General features: G+C 35.4%; 1 protein-coding gene across 2 annotated transcripts; it reads left to right on the top strand.

Moving 5' to 3' along the window:
• Positions 1–624: 624 nt before the first annotated feature.
• On the top strand, positions 625–18,180 carry LOC111795252 (calcium/calmodulin-regulated receptor-like kinase 2). 2 transcript variants are annotated; one of them, XM_087122827.1, is made up of 22 exons: positions 625–860; positions 1,642–1,847; positions 1,933–2,086; positions 2,176–2,307; positions 2,384–2,479; positions 2,570–2,668; positions 2,762–2,891; positions 2,972–3,051; positions 3,163–3,278; positions 3,524–3,597; positions 4,067–4,149; positions 12,541–12,692; positions 13,009–13,126; positions 13,223–13,286; positions 13,394–13,466; positions 15,722–16,125; positions 16,253–16,406; positions 16,803–16,929; positions 17,097–17,182; positions 17,263–17,334; positions 17,504–17,707; positions 17,785–18,180. In XM_087122827.1, the coding sequence occupies exons 16-22, from the start codon at positions 15,800–15,802 to the stop codon at positions 18,070–18,072; spliced, it is 1,257 nt and encodes a 418-aa protein (XP_086978953.1). In that variant the 5' UTR covers positions 625–860; positions 1,642–1,847; positions 1,933–2,086; positions 2,176–2,307; positions 2,384–2,479; positions 2,570–2,668; positions 2,762–2,891; positions 2,972–3,051; positions 3,163–3,278; positions 3,524–3,597; positions 4,067–4,149; positions 12,541–12,692; positions 13,009–13,126; positions 13,223–13,286; positions 13,394–13,466; positions 15,722–15,799; the 3' UTR covers positions 18,073–18,180. The 2 variants fall into 2 exon arrangements, with proteins under 2 accessions (XP_086978953.1, XP_023533335.2); XM_023677567.2 differs by lacking the exons at positions 625–860; positions 1,642–1,847; positions 1,933–2,086; ... (10 more) ...; positions 13,223–13,286; positions 13,394–13,466 and adding an exon at positions 14,507–15,213.
• The last annotated feature ends 68 nt before the right edge of the window (positions 18,181–18,248 follow it).

Below are 18,248 nucleotides of genomic sequence, written 5' to 3'. Positions count from 1 at the left end.
GAAACCTTTCAGACAAAATATATAAAATATATAAAATTTAAAAGTAAATTTATTCATTTAGTGTTGATTTCAATCATAAAAATAAAAAATAAAAAATTTAATTGATATCTACGATCTTAAACTTTCATTATCCCTATTTGTACCAACCGAATCAAATCGGTTGTCCAAATCAACCAAACAACTGAAATATCAAAATGAATTTAATTAAAAACTTTAGATTAAATCTCTATAATTTTAAATTTTTAAATTTTGATCTCAATAGTTTAATTAAATATTAAAAAAAACTCTGAAGGTTGATAATTCAGAATTGATGTTGGTATGAAAGAAGATTATGAAATTCAAAATTTGAACTCAATTAATCTTAGTTTACCGATTAACATTGTTGTTTGTTATTCATTGGGAATTAAACTTCCAGTAATTAATATATTAGAAGAAATTAGAAAGAAGGATGATAATATTAATAAAAAATTCTTTCATTTGTTTTCTCCGGCGCTTCAACGTTCATATCGTCGACGGTTTTCCAAGGTCAAAGTCAAAACGGTCTTCAGAGCCGTTACCCGCCATTCTCGGATGCCAGCTGTCACGGACCCTGCGTGCGCGTATTTCACTCGGGCTTATATATATCTCCCGCACGCACACTCTCTTCTTCAGCACATTCTCACACTACAATCAGAGCGCTCCATCAACGGCCTCTTCCCTTTTCAGTGTTCGTTGGATAGTTACAAGGCTCCATCAACGCCCTCTTCTCTTTTGAGTGTTCGCTGCCCAAACCAAACGCTACATTGTTACCAGGCAATCGGAGGAAGAGAGAGCAGAATTGAAAGAAGTTTCTCGCCTCGTTTCGGTGATGAAAAATAGAGGTGAAGTACAGTGATGATGACTCTGCTCTCTCTTCCTCTGATTGCCTTCAAATTTCGTTTCAGCCTTTTAGTTTATGCGTACTTCGATCGCTGTTTTGAGTTTGAAATTTTAAGGGTACAGTAATGATTCTGCTCTCCCTTCCTCCGATTGCCTTAAAATTTCGTTCTCAATCTTTTAGTTTTACGGGTAGTTTGGTCGCCGGTCTGAGTTTGAAATTTTAAGGGTACAGTGACAATTCTGCTCTCTTCCTCCGACTGTCTTAAAATTCTGCTCTCTCTTCCTCCGATTGCCTTAAAATTTCATTACAGCCTTTTAATTTTATGCGTAGTTTGGTCGCTGTTCTGGGTTTGAAATTCATATTTAGGAATTCACTGGAGAACTTCAGAGGTTATTCTTATTTAGGGGTACAAAAATAATTCAAGTGAACAAAATAAAATGATCCAGGGGTCAAAAGAAGCTACAAAGGATATAAGAAGGCGTTCCAGTTAATGCAAATATCCTGTAACGAATATCGAACAAATGAGTTTGAGAGAGAACACCAAGTTTAGACGAGCTTATTCGATTCTTTGATTTCTTAAAATCTATAATTTTAATCAAATAGCTTTCACTGCATTAATCCATAGTTCAATTAGGAAACACGCTGAATATTGAAAACCAAGAACCACTCTTCTAGTCTTCTATCTTAATCTCAAAGATGAAAAAGAGCTCTTTCAGTCTTCTAGCTCGTCCAACAATAAGTATAAAATTTTGAAAATTGACATTTGTATCTACATTCACCAGATCACCCATTTACGCCCTCTTTCCGTGAGGAGACACTGCGTTCAGAGGTAGTAGTGCAGTTTCTTGATGCTAACTTCATCTGTTGGGGAGCACTTGCAAACAGAGGAGATGGTCTGCAGATGGCTACAACATTGGGAGCTACCAATTTCCTCTTCTGTGCTGTAATTGCTCCAGCTCCAGGTGAAAACATAACAGTCCTGCAACAGGTTGGTTTGGCTTGAGTTCCAAATTTTCTGTTTTAATTAAACTCTTTTGCAGATCCCCCTCTCATATTTCTGAGGATGTCTATAGGGCGTCAGTTGATTGGCTTAATAAACGTTCTCTCGAGGCACTCAACTCTTTCGCTTTATGGTCTTTAGATAGCATTCTTGCTGACTTTGCGACTCAACAAGCTAGTGCCAAATGCTCTAAAAAGGGAGCACAACATGCTTCCTCAAAATCTCAGGTATCAGTGGTTTGTTTATTTGAAGTTTATTAACTAGTTTTCAACCTTGTTTGTTTTCTGGAAATTTATAAAGCAAAAATGTACTGCAGGGACTTTAAGGATGATCTAAAAGAGGCTGAAAAGCCTAGGAAATCTATTTCTTTGACGAAATTAGAGTGTTAAAGCCATCTTCGGCAAGAAATGGAATCCCACATAGATTGATACTACAATACCTAATAATGGTAATAATAATACTACAATTTTCTGTATGATTCAAGAATTAATATATTACTGCATAACAGGTTGCCCTATTTGTAGTCGTCCTAGCAATGGTATTACGAAGAAAACCTGAGATTGATATCAATAAGGGAAAACTCGGACAAGCTTCCAGTACTTGTCTGGATGATAGTTCAGGTGAATTGATATTAATGTGTTTTATAATTCATTGATGTTTAGTTTCTTTTTTTATACTTCTTATATTGGATTTCCTTATTCCCATGTCAGGCTTGTCAAGCAGATCTTGCAATAGGGCTTTATGCATGGGCACATTACCTTTTGCCCATAGTTAGTAGTAGAAGTTGTAATCCCCAGTCTAGAGTGAAGGTCGGTATAGTCAAGGGAACTGTTGCTGTTATCTAATATGCTGAAAACAATATGCAATTTTTTTTTTTTTTTTTGACATTGTACTATTTGCAGGCTACTGAAAGGTTTGAGGCTATCTATCCAACCTTGAAGGAGGTTGCACTTGTTGGCTCTCCTGGTAGTAAAGCATTGAAACAAGTTTCACAGAAGATATTTAGTTTTGCTGCCAAAGCAGCAGGAGAAAGTATGATACTTCGATTTTTTTTTTTTTTTTTTGGTACCTTTTTGCATATCAACAGTGACTGAGAGAATATCCATTAATAGGTGTTTCAGAGCTATCTGGAGAAGCCACTAACGTTTTCATTTGGTGTTTGACGCAAAATGTTGATTGCTACAAGCAATGGGTGAGTTATTCTAGTTCTCTTCCTATACATTTAATCATTTTCATTCCAATTTTCAACTGATCTGGAATATTTTCAAATTCATCCTTTAAAATATGCAATTGTATTTTGCAGGACAAGATTTATGAGGATAACCTAACCTAGAAGCTAGTGTTTCTGTTTTGAAAAAGCTTTCTAATGACGCCGAACTAGGCACCTCTTTCTGAGTATGGGAAGCCGAAAATCCCCTGGTAACAAAACTGCACCAACTAGTTAGTCCTTTTAAATCCTTCTTGTAATCCTCTTGAGGATACAAAAGTAGTGGCTTTAGTAAGTTTTTAAGTTAATGCTGCTCAACAAGGCTCAATACTCATTTTAGCATCTTTGTGACTTGTTATTTAATGGTGTTAACTTTAAAATTTTGTATGTTAATCATATATGACATATATAGCATGATAACATCCTCTGATTAAGTTACAATACTTTTTTCTTAAAGGTAGAAGGAGTTTGGTCAGCTGAAGAGGAAAAGGCAGAGTCTAAGAAAGAATTTGGTGCAGAGTCTAAAAAGAGGTAAGCTTCTGAGGGGAGTGAATTTGAGAAAGTATGTTTTCTATGGTTTCTTTAGAAGTTTTTGTCTTACTAGCTTGCTTCATTGGACATTATTATATTGGTTGCCAGTCACCCGACAAGTTGAAAAAATGTTGTGAATGAGATTTGGAAATTGAATAACACTAAAAAATTATTCACGATAAACCATGTTAGATTATTTTATGCATATACAATAAAATAAGTTAATTCTTGATTCAAAATTTTCAAAGTTGATATTTGGTGCTTATTTAACTCCGTGCACTAGAGTTATAGATTGGCCTATCAAATATGGATCATGTAAATTTATTTTAGATTATTCTATTCACAAACAAGCTAGAATTAGGGTCAAACTTTAACAAAATATACCACTTTTAATGGTTTTAAATTATCCATATCTCATTGGTTTTAATGTAGAAGATTTACTTTAGTAACTGTGTTGTAAAATTTTCAGATGGAAATGGTGGACATAGATGGATAATAAGTTGAGGTCATGTACAAGGAATCCAACTTCAATTGCTACTTTAAACACTCCACGTAAGAAATTTTCTATTTGACATCATGAACTACCATATGTCCGATCTGGTTCTCACAGGAATTACATTTTGTCAATGTTGTGGTTCTAATAAGGTTAGATTCCTATGTTTAACTTTTATTATGTCTTTGTTTTTCTTTTTTTGATGTTCTTGGTGCTTCTGATATCATGTTTTTATTTCAAGAGTAAATGATTAAACTACAATAAAGGATTGTAATGAATGTTAAAGTTGAAAGAGGTTCATGAGTAAGGAATTAAATTACATCTTTTGTTTAATGAGCTTTTTAGGTAGTTATGAATGGATCTTTTTTCATTAAAAAAATGAAGGTGAAGCTTTCATGAAGATCAAATAAAAGAATACAAGAGGAACACTAGAAAACCATCCCCGGAACACTAGAAAACCATCCCCAGAGGAACCCAATTGACCTATAGAGGTGCTCAAATCAGGCAAAAAAAGACCTAAAAAATTGTTTAAAAGGAACGGGTGTCATATCCCCAAAAGGTGCCCAATTGACCCAAAAAGATATTCCAATCAAACAAAATAAGATTTTGGTAATTACAAAAAATTGTACACAGAGGTGTGATCTAATAAGGCTACACTGCACCCAAGGTCTTCCAATCATTTTGGGTACAAGGTTGATTATGTCACAACTTGTTGGGTACTAGGAAGGAAATATGCTCCAAGATATAAGGAAAAACACAAGGATGGCCAAGAAAGACTTTAATTACATGGCCTTAAGGCAGGACAAAAGGCTACCAGGGCAAATTAGAAAAACATGTCTGAGAAGGACAAATCGATGCAAGGACCCTTAAGGAACTTGGAAGGACATAACTAAGACCAAGTACTCCCCAATGCATGGTAAGAAAAGTGAACTTCCGAAAGTTTTTACGAGGGGGAGAATTTGTAAGAGCCCAAGTAAGGGTAAGTTTAAGGTGCTCAAGAAAGGTTTGAGGGATCCGAAAAATGGATTAAGAGACCCAAGGAAGGTTAATGGACCAAACGAAGAGATTTTCAATGCACTAGCAAGGATTTATAAGGATTCAAACCTTTGAAAAAGGTTTAAAAAGAAATACTATTTACTCCAAGGAAAGACCGACTTAAGACCCGAAAACCCACCAATAAGCCTTGTATAAGAAGGAAAAAGAGAAGTCTCTAAAATACAACCTTGAAGGAACAAGGTTGATTATGTCAAAACTTGTTGGGTACCAGGAAAGAAATATGATCCAAGATATAAGGAAAAAGACAAAGATGACTAAAAAAGACTCAAGTACATGGTCTTACGGCTTGACAAAAGGCCTTAAGGGCAAATTAGAAAAACATGTTTGAGAAGGACAAATCGATGCAAGGACCCTCAAGGAACTTGGAAGGACATAACTAAGACCAAGTAGTCCCCCAATGCATGGTAATAAAAGTGAACTTTCGAGGACGAAAGTTTTTAAGAGAGGGGAATTTGTTAGAGCCCAAGTAAGATTAAGATACTCGGGTCCGTTTAAGGTACCCAAGAAAGTTTTAAGGGATCCAAAAAAAGGATTAAGAGACCGAAGGAAGGTTAATGGGCCAAAGGAAAAGATTTTCAATGCCCTAGCAAGGAATTATAAGGATTCAAGTATTTGAAAAAGTTTTGACTAAGAAATAGTATTTACTCCAAGGAAAGACGGACTTATCACCAAAAACCCACCAATAAGCCTTGTACAAGTAGGAACGAGAGAAGTCTCTAAAATACCACCTTGAAGGAACAGGGTTGATTTTGTCAAAATTTGTTGGGTATCAGGAAGGAAATATGCCCCAAGATATAAGGAAAAGGACAAAGATAGGCTAAAAAAGACTTAAGTACATGGTCTTACAGCATGACAAGGCCTCAAGGGCAAATTAGAAAAACATGTTTGAGAAGGACAAATCGATGCAAGGACCCTCGAAGAACTTGAAAGGACATAACTAAGACCAAGTATTCCCCCAATGCATGGCAATAAAAGTGAACTTTCGAGGACGAAAGTTTTTAAGAGGGGAAAATTTGTAAGAGCCCAAGTAAGATTAAGATACTCGGGACCGTTTAAGGTGCCCAAAAAAGTTTTAAGGGATCCAAAAAAATGATTAAGAGACCGAAGGAAGGTTAATGGGCCAAAGGAAGAGATTTTCAATGCCCAAGCAAGGAATTATAAGGATTCAAGCATTTGAAAAAGTTTTGAAAAAGAAATAGTATTTACTCCAAGGAAAGACGGACTTAAGACCCCAAAACCCACCAATAAGCCTTGTACAAGTAGGAACAAGAGAAGTCTCTAAAATACAACCTTGAAGGAACAAGGTTGATTATGTCAAAACTGTTGGGTACGAAGAAGGAAATATGCTCCAAGATAAGGAAAAACACAAGGATGGCCAAGAAAGACTTAAGTAAATGACCTTAAGGGAGGATAAAAGGTCACAAGGGAAAATTAGAAAAATATGTCGGAGAAGGAAAAATCGATGCAAGGACCCTCAAGGAACATGGAAGGACATAACTAAGACCAAGTACTCCCCCAATGCATGGTGATAAAAGTGAACTTTCAAGGACGAAAGTTTTTAAGAGGGGAGAATTTTTAAGAGCCCAAGTAAGATTAAGATACTCGGGTTAGTTTAAGGTACCCAAGAAAGTTTTGAGGGATCCAAAAAAAGGATTAAGGAACCGAAGGAAGGTTAATGGGCGAAAGGAAGAGATTTTCAATGCCCTAGCAAGGAATTACAAGGATTCAAGACTTTGTAAAAGGTATTGAAAAGAAATAGTATTTTACTTCAAGGAAAGACGGACTTAAGACCCAAAAATCCACCAATAAACCTTGTACAAGAAGGAACAAGTGAAGTCTCTAAAATATAACCTTGAAGGAACCAGGTTGATTATGTCACAACTTGTTGGGTACAAGGAAGAAATATGCTCTGAAGATATAAGGAAAAACACAAGAATGACCAAGAAAAACTTAAGTACATGGCCTTAAGGCAGGACAAAAGGCCACAAGGGCAAATTGGAAAAATATGTCGGAGAAGGACAAATCGATGCAAGGACCGTCAAGGAACTTGGAAGGACATAACTAAGACCAAGCACTCCCCCAATGCATGGTAATAAAAGTGAACTTTCGAGGACGAAAGTTTTTAAGAGGGGGGGATTATGTAAGAGCCCAAGTAAGATTAAGATACTCGGCTACCCAAGAAAGTTTTAAGGGATCCAAAAAAAGGATTAAGAGACCGAAGGAAGGTTAATGGGCCAAAGGAAAAGATTTTCAATGCCCTAGCAAGGAATTATAAGGATTCAAGTATTTGAAAAAGTTTTGACTAAGAAATAGTATTTACTCCAAGGAAAGACGGACTTATCACCAAAAACCCACCAATAAGCCTTGTACAAGTAGGAACGAGAGAAGTCTCTAAAATACCACCTTGAAGGAAGATGGTTGATTTTGTCAAAATTTGTTGGTTACAAGGAAATATGCTCCCAGATATAAGGAAAAAGACAAAGATGGCTAAAAAAGACGTACATGGTCTTACCGCATGACAAAAGGCCTCAAGGGCAAATTGGAAAAAAATGTTTGAGAAGGACAAATCGATGCCAGGACCCTCAAGGAACTTGGAAGGACATCACTAAGATCAAGTAGTCCCCCAATGCATGGTAATAAAAGTGAACTTTCGAGGACGAAAGTTTTTAAGAGGGGGGAATTTGTAAGAGCCCAAGTATGATTAAGATACTCGGGTCCTTTTAAGGTGCCCAAGAAAATTTTAAGGGACAAAAAAAAAAGGATTAAGAGACCGAAGGAAGGTTAATGGGCCAAATGAAGAGATTTTCAATGCCCTAGGAAGGAATTATAAGGATTCAAGCCTTTGATAAAGTTTTGAAAAAGAAATAGTATTTACTCCAAGGAAAGACGGACTTAAGACCCAAAAACCCACCAATAAGCCTTGTATAAGTAGGAACGAGAGAAGTCTCTAAAATACCACCTTGAAGGAACAAGGTTGATTATGTCAAAACTTGTTGGGTACAAGGAAGGAAATATGCTCCAAGATATAAGGAAAAACGCAGAGATGGCGAAAAAAGACTACAAATCGATGCAAGGACCCTCAAAGAACTTGGAAGGACATAACTAAGACCAAGTAGTCCCCCAATACATGGTAATAAAAGTGAACTTTCGGGGACGAAAGTTTTTAAGAGGGGGAATTTGTAAGAGCCTAAGAAAGATTAAGATACTCGGGTCCATTTAAGGTGCCCAAGAAAGTTTTAAGGGATCCAAAAAAAGGATTTAGAGACCGAAGGAAGGTTAATGGGCTAAAGGAAAAGATTTTTAATACCCTAGCAAGGAATTATAAGGATTCAAGGCTTTGAAAAAGGTTTGAAAAAGAAATAGTATTTACTCCAAGGAAAGACGGACTTAAGACCCGAAAACCCACCGATAAGCCTTGTACAAGAAGGAACAAGAGAAGTCTCTAAAATACAACCTTGAAGGAACAAGGTTGTTTATGTAAAAACTTGTTGGGAACAAGGAAGGAAATATGCTCCAAGATATATGGAAAAACACAAAGATGGCTAAAAAAGACTAGGTACATGGTCTTACTGCATGACAAAAGGCCTCAAGGGCAAATTAGAAAAAGGCCTCAAGGGCAAATTAGAAAAACATGTTTGAGAAGGACAAATGGATGCAAGGACCCTCAAGGAACTTGAAAGGACATAACTAAGACCAAGTACTCCTCCAATGCATGTTAATAAAAGTGAACTTTCGAGGACCAAACATTTTTAAGAGGGGAGAATTTGTAAGAGCCCAAGTAAGATTAAGATACTCGAGTAAGTTTAAGGTGCTCAAAAAAGGTTTGAGGGATCCGAAAAATGGATTAAGAGACCCAAGGAAGGTTAATGGACCAAAGGAAGAGATTTTCAATGCCCTAGCAAGGAATTATAAGGATTCAAGCCTTTGAAAAAGGTTTGAAAAAGAAATAGTATTTACTCCAAGGTAAAACTGACGCAAGACCTGAAAACCCACCAATAAGTCTCTAAAGGAACAAGGTTGATTATGTCAAAATTTGTTGGGTACCAGGAAGGAAATATGCTCCAAAATATAAGGAAAAACACAAGGATGGCCAAGAGAGATTAAGATACTCGGGTAAGTTTAAGGTGCCCAAGAAATTTATAAGGGATCCATAAAATGAATTAAGAGACCCAAGGAAGGTTAATGGGCCGAACGAAGAGATTTTCAATGCCCTAGCAAGGACTTATAAGGATTCAAGCCTTTGAAAAAGGTTTGAAAAAGAAATAGTATTTACTCCAATGAAAGACGGACGTAAGACCCGAAAACCCACGAATAAGCCTTGTACAAGAAGGAATGAGAGAAGTCTCTAAAATACAACATTGAAGGAACAAGGTTGATTATGTCAAAACTTGTTGGGTACAAGGAAGGAAATATGCTCCAAGATATAAGAAAAAACACAAGGATGGCTAAAAAAGACTCAAAAAGACTCAAGTTCATGGCCTTAAGGTAGGACAAAAGGCCACAAAGGGCAAAATAGAAAAATATGTCGGAGAAGGACAAATCGATGCAAGGACCCTCAAGGAACTTAGAAGGACATAACTAAGACCAAGTACTCCCCCAATGCATGGTATGAAATTCGAGGACAAAAGTTTTTAAGAGAGGGAGACTTTGTAAGAGCTCAAGTAAGATTAAGATACTAGGGTAAGTTTAAGGTGCCTAAGAAAGTTTTAAGAGATCCAAAAAAAGGATTAAGAGACCGAAGGAAGGTTAATGGGCCAAAGGAAGAGATTTTCAATGTCGGGCAAGAAATTTTAAGGATTCAAGCTTTTGAAAAAGGTTTGAAAAAGAAATAGTATTTACTCCAAGGAGACTTGAGACCTTAAAACCCACCATTGTACAAGAAGGAACAAGAGAGGTCTCTAAAATACAACTGTGAAGGAACAAGGTTGATTATGAAGTCAAAAGTTGTTGGATACGAGGAAGGAACTATGCTCCAAGATATATGGAAAAACACAAGGATGACTAAGAAAGACTTGTGATCTCAAGAAAGGATCTGAAGAAGACTGTCAAGAATAACAAATACCGGAATAAGTAAATACTAGAATAAATGCATGACCTTAAGGCATGACAAAAGGCCACAAGGGAAAATTAGAAAAACATGTCGGAGAAGGAAAAACCCATGCAAGGATCCTCAAGGAACTTGGAAGGACATAACTAAGACCAAGTACTCCACCAATGCATGGTAAGAAAAGTGAACTTTCGAGGATGCAAGTTTTTAAGAGGGGGAGAATTTGTAAGAGCCCAAGTAAGATTAAGATACTCGGGTAAGTTTAAGGTGCCCAAAAAAGATTTGAGGGATCCGAAAAATGGATTAAGAGACCAAGGAAGGTTAATGGATCAAAGGAAGAGATTTTCAATGCGCTAGTATAGTAAATGCAGGACTATATTTTTTAATAGACTATTAAAAAATGAGGAAGGGTTGGAATCTAAGTTCTAAGATATCATATGACATAAGAAGTATGAAAGAATTTGAATCAAAGACAATTGAAAAGCGAAGAATTGTTGGAATCGAGTTACAAAGGATCACAAAAAGAGGTCCGAGAAGTTTTAAGGAAGGTAGCATTAGAAAAAAGGAATTTGCTTAATTGGTGATAAAGAAAAGTTGATTTGTATTTTGTCTTTTAAGTTAGATAATGAACCATCTTTTGAATCTTTCGAGTCTCATAGTTATGTATGTAAGGAAGGAAAATAAGTTTGGATAAGAGAATTGTGGGTTAAAGTACGAAATTAGACTCAACTTTTTGATAATCGACGATCTTCTGAACTTTTTTAGTTTAATGGTTTATTATAAAAGGACGGAAGATAGATAAGTTTGGATACAAGAATTTTTTTTTTTTGTTAAAGTATGAGATTGGAATTCAATTTTTGATTGATGATTTCTTGCCATTCCTTGGATCTAAAATAATATTTGTTGTAGTATTTGTCTAATGAGGTTTAATTTGTGACATGTAAATGAAGTATTGTGATAATGAAATTGGGTACTTTATTGGAATGATCTATATGGCAAGTGAATAAAGTATTATGATGACGAAACGAGGTACTTTCTTATGATGACGAAATTGATAGCTTCCTTCTCGAGTCACCCTTAGATTATCACTAAGAAGAAGAGGAAGATAATAGAGTAGAGTTAAAGGTTCCGGTCAGGGAATAGAGTCTTTAGTTCAAAAACACACCAACATCATTGTAATCGAAGCCTAGTTTACGAGATTCAGGTTACTAAATAAGGTAAATAGGTAAAGTTGTCTCACATATTCAAAAGTGAAGGAGCGAAACCGAGTTACATAAAAGCGTAATAGAGTCTTTTGTTCAAAAACACACCAACATCATTGTAATCGAAGCCTAGTTTACGAGATTCAGATTACTAAATAAGATAAATAGGTAAAGTTATCTCACATATTCAAAGTGAAGGAGCGAAACCGAGTTACATAAAAGCATAATAGATACATCTTGTGTGGTCGATGGAGGATATGTGTTGGACGGCAGAAATTAAGACCTAAGAATAGAGAATTCTTGGAGAAGTTTGGTATAAGATTTCTTATGCCATAAGAATCTTCGTAATTTTTGGCCTATAGATTGAATAGACTAGACCCTCAAGGGGTGATTATCCAAAAGAAAAAGGAAAAAAATAAGCATTTGTGGCTATATAACGCCATGTATCTTATTTTATTTTTGTACAAGAGGCTTGGAAAATGCAGTAAAAATAAGCATTTGTGTTTTTTTTTTAAACCAATGACTAAGTTTATTTGCAATTCTAGTTTAGGTTGCATGTTTAGAATCACTCAAGTTCTCAAACAAATGTTCTTTCCTTGAAATCTTACTTATTTGAGATTCGAATCACTCCACTAAATATACAACCTAAACTATATATATAATTGCAACGAAATTTAGTAATGGGTAAAAAAAAAAGAAAAACACAATGACTACTTCCTTTTATAAAAATAACATAATACATGTTTTTATATAGCCTCATAATTAATAATACATGTTTTTATATAACCTCATAATTAAAACTTCCCTAATGCACTCCAAGTAACAATTGTCCTATTTGATGAGCATAATTAGCCACCTATATAATTAGCCACCATGTAAATAAGCCTTAAAATACATAAAACACGTAGCTCTAAATTATCATCCACCCAAAATTTGTAACCATCTAAAAATAAATAAAGTTTGATTCTTCTTTAATGTGGCTTGAATGGCAAAGATAATTTGAACAACATTTTCTTCACATTTTCCTTGAAGTTTATATTACATGATTGATGCCTTAAACATGATTTTTGCAAATGGTCATACATGATTGATGCCTTAAACATGATTTTTGCAAATGGTCATACAGAGTCTCATATCTTTTATAGACAGATTTAAACTCACGCTGGAATCTCAACTATTGAGGTTATGGCTCAAGATCTTACCTTGGTTCTGAAGAACGCACTCACTTTCACCCGCGACGATTCTCACCCTTTTGCCGATTCCATGGCCATTCTCAAATGCAGGATTCGCCGTGTCGGTACTACTCCGCTGTTCTGGTTCTTCAAACCTCTTTCCATCTCTCTTCCTTATCTCTGTTTACACTAGACTAGAATGTGCGCGCTATCTCGGAGAGATGCATTTGGAGTTCTGTGGTTGGAATTGAGAGATTTGAGGTTTGATCTTAATTCCGTTTCGCAGAAGGCATTGTTGGAAGTTATATAGTTTCTGATGACTTTTAGTTGCTTCTCTTTATCAACGTAGCTTAATCTCCATTTGAAATGAGCTCGTGTTTTGAGAAATCGAAATATGTTTTCTGTTCTCTTACATAGTATGCCACATTTATGTGAATATAGGACTTGGTTGGACAAGAGACAAAAGAGTTTGCCTCCTGGGTGGCTATCTTCGTTCGTATGAATCAGATGAAGCAAGTGAAGCTTGATGGTGGAAATCATGAAGACGAGTTTGTGATAGGTATTTGGAATCCAGTGAAAAATGTTGTATCAATAAAATGTGTTCTAGTGTTGTTTCTGTTTCTTTAATATTTAGATGTTCTATGTTTCTACATAGGCTGAAGGATCGGCTGAAGGATCGGGGCAACATATACTGGTGGTATACAGGCCTATCCTTGAAGGTGCGTGCTTGCTTATTTGCTAGAATGAAGATTCATAGCTATTAAACAACACTTCGAATCCCTCCTGAACTCCACTCACCTACTCCAGCTCTCTCGTTTTTATGTAGGTGATGGTTTCTTCTATCTACCAAATTAAAATGGCTATCTCCCACTGGCAAGGATATCATGTGTGGCAAAGAGGTACCTCTCACTTTAGCTCTAACACAAATTTGTGCATACATTATTCTGGAATTTCTTTGACATGAACACTGTTTGGTGGTCAATAATGAATGTGAATATAGGAAGGCATATATGGCTACGCTCATAATACTTCAAGCTACTATTTTCTAGTTTCCAGCAGTACCTACTTTCTTTATTTATTTTTCATATACCCTTAAATTTTCAAAATTTTTAAAAAATATAGTTAACGGTGGTATATGAGCAAACATGCTTTGTGTTTGATACTATTTTAGTTCATATAGTCTCAAATGTCCAAAATTTAGCTTATACATTTTCAATAAATCTTGAAATTGTTTGGTACTCATCAAATCTTGAAAAAGATTATTTGAAATGAACTTAAGTTAGTTTTGTATGTTCTGAAACAAGGCGAGATCATTGTGTACTTTGTTTGAAGGTTCAATCTTTAGAAGAAACAAGCATGGTGGTGGGTTAAAAAATAACTCTTTTTCTTCTTAATTACATTTTATTTTTCTATTTTTTTATTTTTTTTAAAAAAAATAAAATTTATGTTTTAACTCAATTATTATTTAATTAAGTAATTTTTAATATTTGTATAAGTTCTTAACTAGTTACTTCCTTTCAAATATTTTTCTAAATTATATTTTTTTTTTAAATTAAACAATATTATTTTAGTTCATATGGGAAGTAATAGTAAATATAAAATTTTGAAATTAGTAATCTTTTTTAAGATTTGATTTTGCCATATTCATATATGTATTTATATACTCTTTCTTTTACCTCAAAATCATTTCGCAACTTTTTCAAACAATAAATTCAAAAGAAAATTAAAGTAACTTAACAATAAGCCAAATAAATAATGATTAATTAAATAAGTCTTGATTTGATTTGACTATATTTCTTATTAATTAAATAAACATTAAATAGTGACAAATAATAAAATAATTAAAATTACTCTCTTAACCTTTAAATTTATATTAATTTAGTTTCTTAATTTTTATTAGTGTTCATTAAGTCTATATTCAATTTATGAATTTTCTATTAAAAATAAAATTAAACGAGCGCCGACGCCTTCTTCTCTTCACCAACATACCCAAATCATTTCTTCTGATCATCACCCATCTCTTCCTCTGCCGTCCTCCGCCGCTCTTGGCGTCAGATGCCGTCCTCCCCCATGTCTCCAGCCGCCGCCTAATCAGATGGCTGATGAAGTTGGCGATCGTAGTCGGAGTTTGGAGAATCTAAAGAGAACCCATATTATTAATCGAATATATGAATTTATATTGGAAGTTGCAAACTGTAATGAATATGTTGAATTTAAATATTACTGAATAAAGTATTATAAAAAAATTCAAACTCAAAAGGAAAAGTCAGAAGTAGTTTGCATACGATAGGAGGGTGCATACGAAGGAACAGTGATAGAAGAAGACGAGAGTAATGACGGCTGATCTGTGTTGTGATTGTGACATAAATTATTGGACCAATGGGATTTGGGTTCCCACCAAATACGAATTCTCTAATATCCCATTCGCCTCCGCTTCCCTTTTCTTTTTGCAAATTGCATTCTCTAGACTGGGTCCTCTTTGCTCCTATTTAATCTTTGACCCAACTGGAAATTACCATCACAACCGAGGAAATTCATTCCGGGATCGCTGTTCTTCAGCCGACGAGGTCTAAGGAGTTCGTGTCTGTTCAGGGTTTTGCTTAATTTCATCAATTTCGTTTGTTTTCGCTCCTCTTTCGGAGTTCTGTAAGTTCTGGTTAATGGGATTTGGCTTTATCGTTGTTTCTGTACTTTTGCCTGCTTGCTATGATCGGCGATTGATCGACTTCGCCGGAACAGTGCTGTATTGCTATTTGATTCACTAGTCTAGGTTTAGATGCTTCTTGTGTCAATATAACAGTTTTTGTGTAGTTCATTTGGAGTTTATAGGAATACCCATTTGTTCGAATAAATGGATTAGTGAGTAGCAACTTCTTCTGGCAAAGTCGTTGACATTTGATGAAAGAAACAGAGATTATTGTGATTTACATAACCTATGGAATATGAAATGAAATGATTGATCGTGAACGGATTATATGAATCACAGAATGCGGCTAAAGATTAGGACAATGTGTGGGATGAAAAGAATGATTCTTGTCCTTCCATGTGTGATATAGCAAACTGTTGTTTATTGTTTGAGAATTTCATCATCATTCTTGAATATTGGATTTGGACGTTCCATTTTTCATTTGCCTTTTACATAAACATTTTGCAGGCTGCTGATCAGTAAACTTAACCTTCAGTTATCATTGTGCAAGATGTTTTCTCTGACTGAATATAATGAGGCTAAAGAATGAGTCATCAAGCTGATCTAGTTATCATTGGCATATCTGTTGGTTTGGCACTTGGTATTTTAATTGCTATCCTGGTATTTTATATCATCAGATGGTACCGAAAGAATGCGTATCTTCGGCGAAGTACAGATGAACGGAGTTTAGAAAATATTCAGATTCGAACGAATGGCTCGAATGCAAGTACTGAATTTAGTGCATCTCTTTCTGGTTCCGTTGCTTTTCGGGGATCTGAAACGCTTCATAACGGTTCCTGGTCGCCTTGGAGGAGTCATCACCACAAAGACATCGTTGCTTCAGCATCCGGTGTTCTGAAGTACCCTTACAAGTATACACAATATTTAATATGGGCGTTGTTTTATGCTGAAATTATTTGTTTATGTGTTTATTTTTAAATACTTGACATGAGACAAGCTGTGAAGTTATCTAATGCACTTGTTTCCCGTACTTTTCAGGGATATTCAGAAGGCTACAGAGAACTTCACTACGCTTTTGGGACAAGGGTCATATGGTCCAGTTTATAAAGCGAAGATGGCCAATGGAGCAGTTCTAGCTGTTAAGGTGCTTGCATCAGACTCCAAGCAGGGTGAAAAAGAGTTTCAAACGGAGGTGAGGATATTAGCCATGTTTCCATTTCCGCCGTCTCGTGTAGTTATTCTATGTTCTTTTCCTACCAATCTCATGTATCAATATAGGATGGGTAATGTCTGTTGATATCACTTGTTTGTAACTAAGTTATGAGAGTTTCTGAACTTGAATGTTTTAGAGTTGGATAGTTATCCCGTGAAATTAGTCGAGGTGCATAGAAAGATATTAAGAACATAAATATCTCTAGGATGGTTTCTCATTAAAGGGAGGAGAAATTCAAGATAAAGTTAACTATTTATTACTTTAATTTTGTCCACTAATTATGTCATTAAATTACTCTTGTGGACTCTTTATATTGACTTTTATGTAGATCCAGTGAACACTTTATACTAATATCCATAGTTTGGTTTGCTGTAGGTAAGTCTACTAGGAAGATTGCATCATCGTAATCTTGTGAATTTGATGGGGTACTGCATTGATAAAGGAAGCCATATGCTAATTTATGAGTTCATGAGTAATGGAAGTTTGGACGATCTTCTTTACAGTAAGTTTGAAGCTCATCAATCATTTAAAGATATCTTTGTTTGTAAATTTTCTGAAAGTACAATCTTATGTTTTCTGGTAAATGTGGAAACCATGTTAGCATTTATAGCATGAAACTTGAAGATTTTTACTTTTTGTATATGATTTTCATGGTATACATGCATTCAGATTCAGAAAATCGTGTCTTGAGTTGGGACGAGAGGCTACAGATTGCTCTTGATATCTGTCACGGAGTCGAGTACCTTCATGAAGGGGTATTCTAAGTTTCTCATTTGTTCCTACTTTATTGGAGTAAGTGTTTGTTGGATAATTCATCTAGATTTTCTTGGATCAGGCTGTTCCGCCAGTCATACATCGTGATTTGAAGTCTGCCAATATACTGTTGGATCATACAATGAGAGCTAAGGTATGTTCTTGAGAGTATTTCTTATGGTTTGATATCTCACTCAAGGAATGCGAAGAATTTAAAGAACACTGGAGATCACCATAGATTTTAAGGGCTGGGGTTTTATTTGAGAGTGAGAAATTCCATTTTTTTGTATTTACCATTCATCATTTTCATGCACATGTTATAGGTTGCTGATTTTGGGCTATCAAAGGAAGAAGTTTTTGATGGCCGGAATTCTGGTCTGAAGGGTACATACGGCTACATAGACCCGGCATACATGGCTACGAACAAGTTCACGATGAAGAGCGACGTCTATAGTTTCGGCATAATCATTTTTGAACTAATCACAGCCATTCATCCACACCAAAATTTAGTGGATTATATCAATCTCGTGAGTTTTTCCTCCATAGTACATAACTTTTTACCTTGAAGTACACATTTTCATGATTTTCAGACCAACATTTTCAGGCTGGAATGAGCCCTGATGGGATTGATGAGATAATTGATAAGCAACTAGGTGGAGAATACAACCTTGAAGAAGCAAGAAAGCTAGCTGAAATTGGTCATAGATGCTTGCATAATGTTCCGAGAAAACGACCTTTAATTAGCGAAGTTTCGCAGGCGATATTGAAGATAAAGCAGAGGCGACTTGGAAAAGTTAATAACATGTCTTTTGCTAGCATGGATCTTACAAGAGCAGTGAGCAGAATTGAGGAACAACAGGTGGAATTGGGTAGGATTGCTGGCCTAGCGTGAATCATTTCTAATGATTTTAGATGTTTTTTCTTTTGGCTTTCCTCAATCTTTGTTATACGTTCTTCCATTTCCCCCTCTTAAAGAAAAAGAAATCATTGTTGTGTTGAACCTGTGGCTTTCATTTTGCCCCCTTTGCTTAATAACTTAGGTGGGTGATACAGATTTTTGTTATACAA

Source organism: Cucurbita pepo, chromosome 1, assembly GCF_057944985.1.
Source record: "Cucurbita pepo subsp. pepo isolate OVF chromosome 1, ASM5794498v1, whole genome shotgun sequence".
In the NCBI taxonomy this organism is placed as follows: domain Eukaryota; kingdom Viridiplantae; phylum Streptophyta; class Magnoliopsida; order Cucurbitales; family Cucurbitaceae; genus Cucurbita; species Cucurbita pepo.
This window is presented reverse-complemented; position numbering and strand designations above follow the sequence as displayed.